Here is an 11983-nt window from a genome sequence, read left to right as displayed (position 1 = left end):
GAAGGGCTTAATGGCACACACTTGTAATCCCAGGGACTCTGGAGGATCTCCAGTTCAAAGCCAGCCTCAGCAATTTAGCTAAATCCTTTCTCAAAAAGGGCTGAGGATGTAACTCAGTGGTTAGGCACACTTGGGTTCAATCCCTAGTAACATCAAAAAGGAAAAAAATTGCTGGGGATTTAGCTCAGTTGGTAGAGTGGCATGCACAAAGCCCTGTGTTCAATCCCCAGCATTAAAATTTTAAAAAGTTACTAGCTTAAGGAATGTACCAGGTGGCAGGAAGTTTTGAAGTAGTTATGTCCATACGGTGATTCAAGATTCAATTGGTGGGCTATGCAGGGAGAGAGGAAGTGTTGACCTGGGGCCTGGGCTCCTCAGAACTCCTCCCACCCCTATAGGCAGCTGTCACTTAGGAGTTGGTGGGTCAGGGCATGAAGTTGAGGCCAGGGGAAGGTGAAGCGTTGAAGAGTAGAGAATGAGATTTTGGGAACTTCTGAGTCCTAGCTACGAACACTCTTGTCTAGGGCCTTGGGCAGCCATCAGCTGATGTGTGGAGTCTGGTCACAGAGGCCCTGAGTGGCTTCAGTGGATCTTAGGAAGTGGCTGAGTCCAGGCTGGAGCTCAGGAGCCATTTGGCATTTGTCCACAAAGGGGGTTACAATTTAAAAGGGCTTTAGCCAAAAGCCTGGTGGGGACTTAGGCCATGTGACTCTCACTTGATGAGGGGGTGGGGCCTCTTCCAGCTGCCAGTGTCCAAACACTTCACCTCTGACCAACTGGACACCTTTGCACTTCAATGACCAAAGGGAGACCCCAGCCACCTATCGGGGTCCGTGGGGTCTGGGTCCTGAGACTCCTCCGACTGTCCTCCCCAAGTACTGCTGCCCTGGTCAGGATCCCACCTCCCTTGCCCAACACAGCACAGCACAGCCATGTTTGCTCAGAGACTCTATTTGTGGAGAAACTTGGGCAACCCGGAGGAAGAAAGAGGGAGCAGAGGAGAAAGGAGGGGCGGGGACTAGGAGGAAGCTGGCTGAATGCTGGTGGAGGCTGGAGCGCAGGCAGCCTTCGTGAGGTCTTGCAGGTCGCTGGGGCTTGGTGTTTCATCCTCCGGGGCCCTGACAGGACTGTGCCCCCTGCCTTCCTGAGGCCTGGAATCCCCAGGGACTGCTTGAGCCTCCTGGGTGGGAGACACCTGCAGGTGGCCCAGGCAGCAGCGATTCCTCCAGAGAACCACCAGGATCAGGCCATAAAGGGGAGTGGCACCCAGCAGCCCCAGGTAGCAGTAGGTGACGGCAGTCAGCGTGTGCTCCAGCTCTGCTGTGGAGACAGAGGGAGGGGCTGCCAAGCCTTTGAAGTGCGTCCTCACTGTCCCTGCCCTGGTGCCTTCCAGAAAGCTTTCTCTCTGGCTCCTTTCATCCTTGCAAGTGTTTATATTCCCGCCCTCTGTGTTCTTGGGTTCTGCATCTAAGGAGTGAAAATCCTCTGAGGTGGCACAGGGGGTTGTGACTGTACTGAACACCTCTACTATTTTTTTTTCTGTCATTATTCTCTAAACAATGCAGTATAGCAACTATTTGCATAATATTTACATTGTATTTAGTATAATCTGGAGGTGGTTTCAAGTATACAGAAGTATAGGTTATATACGAATGCCACCCCTTTTCTATAAGGGACTTACGTGTCTGTGGATGTTGGTATCTGCCAGGGTTTTGTTCTAGAATATCCCACCCCTGCAGATACAAAGGGATGCCTGCATTTCCCTTTTCACAGATGGGACAGCAAGGCTTCCATTCTGCCAAGACAAGTGGTCGCTTTTTGGCCACTCAGAAGCCTCAGTACTGGATGTATGGGGCAGTGGGTGCATCTGAGGCCCAGAGAAGGTGAAGGACTCACCCAGGGGGCCAGGCAGGTTGGGGAAGAATCTGGAGGAGCCCAGGTGCTCTTCCCTAGCTGTCCACTTCAGGGCTCGGCTCCAGCTCCCTCTGGCAGGAGGCTTCTCCCCCTCCCTGTCCCTGTCCCTGCCCAAATGCTGTGGTTCTAACAGGACTCTCAGCGCATCTTTTCTGCACTGTAACCTTGGCTCAGCGTCTGACCAGGGCTTCCAGACTCCCTCACAGGATATTTGCCCTGGGAAACACTCAGTCCTCTGCCAACGGAGTGAACCTATTTGACATGGAGGGTGGAAGTCAAAAGGCATGACCTCACCACAGGTCAGCCTCTAGGGGTCCATACCAAGAGGGATGTCTCCACTGCTCTCATGAGTCTCATTCCAGTTGGGGTCCAGCTCTTTGCACCCTGCAACAGAACACATAGCCTTCAAATAACTTGAAATAGGCATTCACCACCAGAGAACAGAGTTCTGGAGGGATAGCAGCTAGTGGCAGCTGTCCTCATAGGCAACTGTCCCTAACTTCATTGAAGAGGCCTCAAAGGCCAGGTCCTTTAGGCACCGGGCCAAGCAAGACATGCTTTGCCACACACAGTAGGGCCTGTCTGGTCTGTCTGGTATTTGGGGTCTCTGTGATGTTCCTAAGATGGAGATTCACAAAGGAAGATGGGATACAGCAGGTTTAGGGTGTACGGGGCGTGAGAGGCTGGGGGAGGCAGATGTGCACAGCCCCTGGCCCCCTACTCACCTGGGCCGCCTGGCAAGTACAGTGCGGCCTCGATGGTCCCACTCTGGTGCAGGCCTTGGCAGCTCACGGTCGTCCCTGCAGCCTCCCGAGGCAGCTGCAGCCAGCTGACCAGGGGTCCCCCAGGCCTCCCTGTGAACTCGTCCTCCTCCCAGTGTTGGCCTCTCAGTACCCAGGAGATCCTCAGAGGGGCTGAGTGCTGTCCTAAGGCCACACACAGTGCGACAGAGGGAGGGCCGGAGGCTGGGACGAACAGGCTCAGCACTGGTGGTGGGAGAGCAGGAGCCTGCACCTCCGCTGTGGGGAGTGACAGAGGGTGTCCCCTAAGGCCACCAGCCTCCTTCAGACCACGGCCCTGCACGCCCTTCCTTCCTGGGGCCTGGAGAGTCCCTCCTTCCTTTCTCCTTTCCCCAGCCTTCCTCCCAGCTCCCAGCAACTGCCTTCCTTTCCTGGGATCTGCTTGGTCCCCCAGCCAGCCTCCACCCTGTGCAGCAGAATATGAGCTCAGAGCTGGTCTCTGCCACATGCACCTTCCCTCCTGGGCCTCCAGCAACCCTGCTGCAAGGCAGGGGAGGGAAGATGTACTGCTCTCCAGTCGCCTTCCCCCCCAACCCAGCGGTCAGGGGCTGCGGTGTGTGTCCATCTCCCTCAGCAGCAGTCCATTCTCCGCAGTCCTTCTCTCCTTCCCTCCACCCCTGCAGCCAAGGGTCCCCCCATACGGTTCTGTGGCTTTCTTCCCAAGGCCCCTGCTATCCTACTGTAGCCCTACACACTAGGGGATCCAGGGCCTCTGGGACTCACCCTGATAGAACAGACGCGTCCCCTCTCCAAAGAGATACAGGCCTGAGAACCACATGGCACAGTAGTAGATGCCCTCGTCAGCAGGGCTGGCATTGCCCACGGTGAGGCGTGCAGTATTCTGGGCCAGATCCATTTCTGCCAGGAAGCGGGGATTCACACCCAAGCCGTAGGTCGGGGGAGCCCCTTGTCGCTGACTCAGTAGGAAGGTGGGACCATGGCCCTGCAGCTGCTGGTACCAGGACAGGACGTGGGCCGCAATGGGAACGTCCTGCACCACACACAAGATCTGTGGGTTGCCTTGCCCACTCAGCACAGAAGGTTGAGGCTGGGACAGCGAGGGCAGGAGGGCCTGTATGGCACCTAAGAGGCAGAGGGACAGTCACCCACTGGACACAACTCCAGGATCATGTATTAGGTGCTCAGCTTAGGGTGAGCATGTGGGAAACACCAGAAGATACAAGGACCACTACAGTTCTGTAAGGAAAAGATAAACCTCCGTAGGGAAATAAGCAAAGAGTCATGAGTAAGCAATAGTCAAGGCAACAGCAGATTCACTCAGGAAATACTGCTGCCTCGCATGCGCCAGACTCTGTTTTTGGCATTTGGGTTATAGTAGAGACCAAGAGACGAAAGTTCTGCTACTGGGAAACTTTTTTGTTTTTACTTTTGTTGTCAGGAATTGAACTCAGGGGCACTCATCCACTGAGCCACATCCCCAGTAGCCCTTTGTGTGTGTGTGTGTGTGTGTGTGTGTATTTTATTTAGAGACAGGGTCTCCATGAGTTGCTTAGAACCTCACTAAGTTGCTGAGACTGGCTTTGCACTTGCAATCATCCTGCCTCAGCCTCCCCAGTCCCTGGGATTCTTGTCAAGGGAACCACACCTGGCTACAGAACTATTTTTGATAACAAACATATGAGTGGCATTTCTCCATCTACAAACACTTCCTTTGTCCCAGGGATGCCCTGCAAACTGAACCAAAATCTGTGAGAATATCTATCAGTTATGCTCTTCACCGTGGTGCGAAACAGTGCACCTCTTGTCTAACAGGTATGTTCAAGAAGAAGCAGGCTAGTTGAATGGGAAGAACACAGGCTTCAAAGCTAGAGGTCTGGAGTTTGTGTCACGGATTGCTGTGCGATGTTGGGAGACTCTAAGATGAAGATTTTAGAGCCTCTGTTTCCCATTAGTTGGAGGGGAAAAAATAGCACATATTAGTATATAGCAGATTTATAATAATATCAGTAATTATTATGAAGAGTAAATAAAAAAAATGAATATGGGCCCAGCACAGTGGCACATGCCTGTAATCCCAGCTACCTGGGAGACTGAGGTAGGAGGATTCAAGTTCCAGGCCAGCCTCAGCAATTCAGCAAGATCCTAAGCAACTTAGCAAGATTCTGTCTGGGTGGGGGGGCAGGGAGTGGGGGTGGAAGTGCTGAGGGTGTAGCTTAATGGTTAAGGGTGCTCTTAGGTTCAATTCCCAGTACCCCCCCAAAAAAAAATGCATGTAAAGTGATTGGTCCAGCACCTGGCACATCGTTTGTACAAATCTTACACATATGTTAAGTCTTGAGCTCTAGGCAGAGGTTTAAGAGATATGCCCTAATGAAAACGAACTTAAAGACTAGTTGAGAAAAACCAAAACATGAAGCAGCAGCAAGCAATGCTAGGCAGTGTGTAATTAGGCACCTGATGATTTGGTACACATAGGATCGTGTGAATATTCTAGGACACTAATTACAGATTAATCTTGTAAGTTACTAGTAGAGCAGAATCCTCCTTTCGCTCTTTCCTCTTGCTGCTTGACTAGGAGCGACCCATTTCATCTTGCTGGGCCTTAATTTTCCCATCAGTAAATTGAAAGAGTTGAACACCCAGTGCGCCAGCCCCCAAATTTCACGTTTCTAGTTTTAAAAGATGTAAAGAAATATTGGAGAAGGTAGGATTCAGAAAGGAGATAGATATGGTGAGTCTGTCCTGTTCCTGTCCATGGTCCTGACGTGGACAGGAGCAGGACATGCTTTTTAGAAAATGAAGAGCCAAGAGATCAAGTGCTGGTTCTCAAGAGCATGTGCTCCCACCGAAAACACCGGAGAGGCGGAGTACTTTGTTAGCTGGGTGATGGGTATTTTCATTGTTATTCTTTTTTTTTTTTTTTAAGAGAGAGAGAGAATTTTTTAATATTTATTTTTTAGTTTTCAGCAGACACAACATCTTTATTTGTATGTGGTGCTGAGGATGGAACCCAGGGCCGCGCGCGCGTGCCAGGCGAGCGTGCTACTGCTTGAGCCACATCCCCAGCCCTCATTGTTATTCTTTTATGTATGCTTTTTGTGTGCTGAAAATAAAATACAAAAAGGAAACTAATGGAAAGAGAGGGGGGGGGGAGGGAGGAAAGCAGAGATGTTGGTGAATATTGTAGAATTTCGTTGAAAGCCTTGGATAGCTAGGCCCAGACTAGAGGCACCTGAGAGGTGGATCCAATACAGTCAAAATCTCAGTCCACAGACTTCCAACTAGTACAAGTAGAAGGGTTTAGAGAATCAGAAAACCACCATCCACCAAGCGTAATCCCAGGCAGGAAAACTGGAAGTTCAAGCCAGCCTCAAAAACTTAGAGATGCCCTAAGCAACTCAGTGAGACCCTGTCTCTAAATCAAATATAAAATAGGGCTGGGGATGTGGCTCAGCGTTAAGTGCCCCTGAGTTCAATCCCTGGAAGGGAGGAAGGGAGGGAGGAAGGGAGGAAAGAAGGGAGGGAGGGAGGGAGGGAGGAAAAAGAAAATTGCCATTTGACAACAACCACAGTAAATTGTCTCGGCCAGACTCATCAGTGAACAATAAAACTAGTGAGTGAGAGTTCAGGGGTTTTGGTTTTGTTCACTTTCTTGTGTATTGAGCATGGGAATATTCACGTATTCTCAGGGTGCTTGGGGACAAATTACTCGTTAACTATAAAGAGGGAAAAAATAGTAATTTACACTAGAGAACAACCCGGTGGAGGCTGAGATCATCAGCAATGGGACAGAAGGCACCACATGTCCTGCTGCAGTGTGCCCAGGACACAAAGTCCTTCCGAGGTACTCTTGTCAGAAATGCAGAGTTGGAATCTAATCAAGAGGAAGTGACAACCCAGAATGAGGCACAGGCTACCTTTCATGCAAGCAGAGGCAAAGGGCTGCTCTGGAGTAGAGACTAAGGAGCCTGAGAACTGAAAGCAGTGCGGGATTCTGGATTGGGTCCCTGCACCAGAAAATTTTGCTCTAAATAATATTGGTGAGATTGGGGCTGGGATTGTGGCTCAGCAGTAGAGCACTTGCCTCTCACGAGTGGGACCCTGGGTTTGATCCTCAGCACCACATAAAAATAAATAAACAAAATAAAGATATTGTGCCCATGTATAACTAAAAAAATTTTTTTAAATAATAATAATATTGGTGAGACAACCAGTATAACTTGAGTAGGATCCATAGTTGTCATCATATTTTATCAAGGTCAATTTTCTGATTTTGATTGTTGTACTGTATTATATAAGGAGATTCCTTATTTTTAGGAAATACCAACCGACAGCTTTAGGGGTAAAGGATATCATGTCTAGCTGGATTTGGTGGCACACACCTATTATCCCAGCTACTCAGGAGGCTGAGACAAGAGGATCACAAGTTCACAAGAGCCTCAGCAATTTAGCAAGGCCCTAAGCAATTTAGTGAAAGAGACCCTATCTCAAAATAAAAAAATAAAAGGGACTAGGGGTGTGGCTCAGTGGTTAAGTGCCCTTGGGTTCAATCCCTGGTACCAAAAAAACAAACAAACAAACAAACAAACAAACCGACAGAAAAATGTGTAAAAGACTTGAGCTGATCCTTCACAAAAGAGGAAATCCATAAGATCAATAAACACGACAAGGTGCCCAATCTCAATCAGAAAAGCAAGGAGACAGCAGCATCCTCCCCTGAATGGCTAAGGAAAAAACAGCAGGTAATCTTTCATCTTGGCAGATGCGTGGAGGGACTGAACTCTCCTACATGCTTGTGACCCCTTGCTCCACATTCCACAACCTGGGAGTGAGTGTGTGAAACCACTGATTGGCACTGGGTGGGGATAGGAGTGCGGGAGGTCACATGCCTTGGAAAGGATACTCATTTTTTTAAATTTTTTCTTCTTATTTTATTTTTGAGTTGCAGTTGGACACATACCTTTATTTTTTATTTTTATGTGGTGCTGAGGATCGAACCCAAGGCCTCGCACGTGCTAGGCGAGCGCTCTGCCACTGAGCCACAACCCCAGCCCCAGGATACTCATTTTGATGTCGTATTACAATCAAACAAAAAATTGAAGGTTTTACATTTTGGAAAAAAGCAAGCCTTTGTCTCCCACCACATCCGAACACCAAGACCTAGTCTGTGCCTAAGAGTCTCGTCGACCTTTCCGCAGCACTTAACCCTGACCACTTCCTTCCTTAGTCTCCTGTCCTCACCTGGCTGGGCTAGTCCTGTTCCCCGCACTCCCACGGTCCCAGCAGCCCCGGAAGCCTCTCGGTCCTTGGTATCCCTCACCCTCTTGTAGAAGCCGCCCAGGCTACTAGCTCTTTGTCTGTTCAGTTGCTCTCTGGTCTCATTTCCACAAATTACAGTGAGGAACAGGCCCCCTGCCCCTGCCCCCCACTGTGGAGAGTATGACATCTCAAAGTGCCCTCTCCACCACCTCCTCCTCTCCCCACCCAGGTCTGCCTGTGCCTGCTCCACCCCTGCTCTCCATCCCAGCAGACCCTGCTCACTCCAGTGTGGTACTCCTCCTGACACAACCCCCCAAATGTCCTAGGATCCAATGTGATTGATGTCACCTGTGTCTGTTATACCTGTGCCCTACCGAGGACAGCACTGTGTAGGTGATCCCACCACCAGCTCCTCTGCCTTCCAAAACACAGCCTCTCTGGCTCTGGTTCGAGGGGCTCTTCCTGCCCTTCAGCTTGCCCTTGTCAGTGCCCTCCCACCCTCAGGTCCTGGCTTCTCCACTGGGAGGCAAGCGAGGGACCCACAAGCTCCCACAGCAGGGGGTCCCCAGCCGATGGCTTCTGTTCCTGACCCCAGCCTAAGAGGCCCCCAATGGACTCCTTCACAGGAGTTCATCTCTTACCACCCCACCCCCATAGAAAAGGAGAGAGAGAGAGGATCAGGATCTCCTCGGGGGGAGGGAGGACCTCACCTGAGGTGAACAGCATCAAGAGCAGCAGGGCCACTCCCGGCCTGGACGCGGCCCCCCTCAGAAGTCTTAGCTGGATTGTCATGTCCCTGTCAGCCCAGGACGCAGAGTGCAGCCCTTCTGCGGCTTCAGAATCAAGGCTTGGTGTCTACTTCCTCCCTAGTGTGGAGGGCGGGCGGAGACACAGGTGCAGGGCAAGTGTGGGCCAACATCCGGGGCTGTATCGGAAAGCCCCTGGGTCTGGGGGCCGGAGGGAGTCACATTGGGGTAAACCCAGAGCGTTGCTTCAGGTGCAAAGAAAGAAACACAACAGCAGCCCACTCAGAGGAGGCGATTTATTGGCCCCCCCCCAAACCACCAAGTCCTAGGGCGGTCCCTGGCTGCATCCATGGCTTTGAGAGTGGTGTCAGAAACCCTCCTGTCCTGGGCTCTGCTCTGCCGCCTGTTTCATTTGACCCTTAGCGGGATCTCTCCAGATGGCGGAGACACCTACCTGGCACCCAGTGGTGAGCCACCCCAGCTCAAGGAGGATCTCTTTCCTGTTATTGAGAGCTAAGTGCTGACGCTGATGTATCCTGGGTCACCCATTTGCCAAACCAATCACTGTGGTCAGGAGGCTGACCAGGCACGGATCATCTGGAAGCCGGGGAGGGGGGCGGGCAGAGGGGGGTCAGTTGATCCTTGTGGACCTCATTTGCCATCTGGCAGATCCCAGTTGAAACCTGCGTTGCGCTTGCCAAAGGGAGAGAGAATGGACCAAGACCAGGCTTCTACTTATCCAAAGGGACAAATATGGGCAGGAGAAGGGAGGATTCCCCCTGTCCGAGCTGCAGGAGGGTCTGCAGGAGGTACTGGCCCCTCCCTGCCTCTTCGGCCTTGACCTCCACCTGGAGGCTCCACCACACATGGCCTCTCCATGTGACTCTCTGCTTCCTATCGGCCCCCAGGAGGCCTTTGCCACCCAAGACCTGGAACCCCCTTTCCTCCCAGGGCCCAAGACTTTGTGGCTCAATTTTTAATATTTAATAAAAAATTAAATATTTTTAATTATTTATTAAAAATAACAATAATAAATAATTTGACCACCTCTTATCTCCCTCTCAGTGTTGAGTGGGCCCAATGACCTTGAGGTAAAGCACTCAGCACACAGCACCCTAGTGTGGCAAACCCTGGGAGAAGGAGATATTTCCCAAGATGGCCCCCACCACGTACCCCGTCCCCTGGGCTCTGCTTTCTTTTCCATCCTCGTGTTGGTCATTTCTTTCTATTGAGATATAATTGACACAGTGAGTTGCATATATTTAAAGTATGCAACTAAACGGGCTCAGTGGTATAGTGCTTGCCCAGCATGTAACGAGGCCCATTACCTTGAAAAAAAGAAAACCATGCAATTAGATAAATGTGGACATATGTCTACACCTGTGAAATATCACAGCCAAGATACTGAACATACCCGTCACCCCAACAGTTCTCTGGCTCCTTTTGGCCATCCTTCCCTTCCTCTCCAGCCACCGTCCTATGGACCATCCCTATAGGCTAGTTTGCATTTTCTAGCCTTTTGTAGAAATTGAGTAACACCGGATGTACACTCGTTTGTCTTCTTTCACTCCACCTAATAATCTTGAGAGCAGCCCATGTTGTTGTGGGTGTCTACAGTTAATTCATCTTTATTGCCGAGTTGCATTTCCCTGTTTGGCCACATGACGGTCTCCTCTTCCAGTCAGCTGGACATTTAGGTTGTCTCCATTTTTCTCTAGTTCAAATTACATTTTTCCTGGAAAAATACCTTGGAACTGTGAGGCTGGGTCATGTGGATGTTTAACATCCAAAGAAACTGCCAAACCGTTTCCCACGGAAGCTGGGTAAGAGAGTCCTCAGCTACACTGGTATTGTCAATTTAAAAAAAATTTTTTTTTATAGTTGTAGATGGATAGCTTGCCTGTATTATTTGTTCATGTTTATGTGGTGCTGAGGATCAAACCCAGTGCTCCACACATGCTAGGCAAGTGCTCTGCCACTGAGCCACAACCCCAGCCCTGGTATTGTCACTTTTTAAAACTCTTATTGTTTGAGATATTACACTAGGTGTTTAGTAGGTTGTTTTGTTTTGTATTCCCTAATGACTAATGATGTTGCACATCTTTTCATATGCTGATTTACTATCCACATATATTCTTTCGTCAAATGTCTGTTCAGTCTTTTACACATTTTTTTATTGAATTTGTTTTCTTATTATTGAATTTTGAGTTCTTTACATGTTCTTGATTCAAATCCTTTATCAGATACCACAAACCCTTCTTCGATGTAACATTGCCAACCTTATCATCAAGTGGTGGGGGTCTATGCCCCTTCCCTTAAAGCTGAGTAAATCTTCTTTTTTAAAGGTAATTCCTTTAAAATTTTGGGTTTGTGGCTCAGTGGTAGAGTGCTCACCTAGCACGTGTGAGGCCCTGGGTTTGATCCTCAGCTCCACATAAAGATAAATCAATAAAGGTATTGTGTCCAACTTCAACTAAAAAATAAATACACACACAAAATTTTATTTTGTGTGTGTATACACACACACACACACACACACACACAAACCAGGGATTGAACAGAGGGGTGCTTTACTACTGAGCCACATCCCCAGCCCTTTTTTAGATCTTATTTAGAGACGGGTCTCACTAAGTTGCTTAGGGCCTTGCTAAATTGTTGAGGCTGGCTTTGAACTTGCCATCTTCCTGCCTCAGCCTCCTGAGCTGCTGGGATTACAGGTGTGCACCCTATGCCTAGCAAACTGGGAAGAATGTTATGGCTGTCTTGACTAATGGAATAGGGCAGAAGTGACACTAGTGTCCTCTATGGTTTGGTCATTAAAAAAGCCATGAGAATTCCTTCTTGGTTGCTGATAATGCTTTTTGTTGTTATTGTTGTTGTTGTTGTTGTTGTTGTTCTAGGGATTGAGCCCAGCGGAACTTTACCACTGAGCCATATCTCAGCCCTTTTTTTCAATTTTCTGTTTTGACACACGACCTCACTAAGTTGCTGAGGCTGTCCTTGAACTTGTGTTCCTCCTGCCTCAGCCTCCTGAGCCTCTGGGATTACAGGTGTGTGCCACCACACCTGGCACAATACTCAGTCTTGAAACGCCGTCACCTTACTATGAAAAAGTCACCTGCCAGGCGTGGTGGAGCGTGCCTAAAATCCCAACGACTCAGGAGACTGAGGCGGGGGGAATCACAAGTTCAAACTCAGCCTTAACAACTTTGTGAGACCCTAAGGAACTCAGGGAGACCCTGTCCCTGATAAGACATAAAAAAGGGCTGGGTATGTGGCTCAGTGTTTAAGTGCCCCTGGGTC

The 11983-nt window shown here is 49.6% G+C and overlaps 1 protein-coding gene across 2 annotated transcripts; it reads right to left on the bottom strand.

Annotated features, from left to right (window-relative positions):
• Positions 1 to 904: 904 nt before the first annotated feature.
• On the bottom strand, positions 905 to 8834 carry LOC144370903 (uncharacterized). Of its 2 annotated transcripts, none has more exons than XM_078032663.1 (5): positions 8645 to 8834; positions 3438 to 3797; positions 2640 to 2933; positions 2236 to 2298; positions 905 to 1320 (listed from the first exon to the last, which is right to left on the bottom strand). In XM_078032663.1, exons 1-5 carry the CDS (start codon positions 8724 to 8726, stop codon positions 1019 to 1021), a joined length of 1101 nt encoding a protein of 366 aa, XP_077888789.1. In that variant the 5' UTR covers positions 8727 to 8834; the 3' UTR covers positions 905 to 1018. The 2 variants fall into 2 exon arrangements, with proteins under 2 accessions (XP_077888789.1, XP_077888790.1); XM_078032664.1 differs by having other exon boundaries at positions 905 to 1317.
• Between the last annotated feature and the right edge of the window lie 3149 nt (positions 8835 to 11983).

This window comes from Ictidomys tridecemlineatus, chromosome 15 (genome assembly GCF_052094955.1).
Source record: "Ictidomys tridecemlineatus isolate mIctTri1 chromosome 15, mIctTri1.hap1, whole genome shotgun sequence".
Taxonomy (NCBI): Eukaryota; Metazoa; Chordata; class Mammalia; order Rodentia; family Sciuridae; genus Ictidomys; species Ictidomys tridecemlineatus.
This window is presented reverse-complemented; position numbering and strand designations above follow the sequence as displayed.

What these genes read in the sequence shown, in the direction of transcription:
- LOC144370903 (XM_078032663.1), bottom strand. Translation starts at nt 8,726, where the DNA reads ATGACAATCCAGCTAAGACTTCTGAGGGGGGCCGCGTCCAGGCCGGGA. An exon ending in CTTGATGCTGTTCACCTCAG is followed by an intron (nt 3,798 to 8,644) that starts GTGAGGTCCTCC and finishes TCTGCCTCTTAG; the next exon opens with GTGCCATACAGGCCCTCCTG. An exon ending in GACGCGTCTGTTCTATCAGG is followed by an intron (nt 2,934 to 3,437) that starts GTGAGTCCCAGA and finishes CACTCCCCACAG; the next exon opens with CGGAGGTGCAGGCTCCTGCT.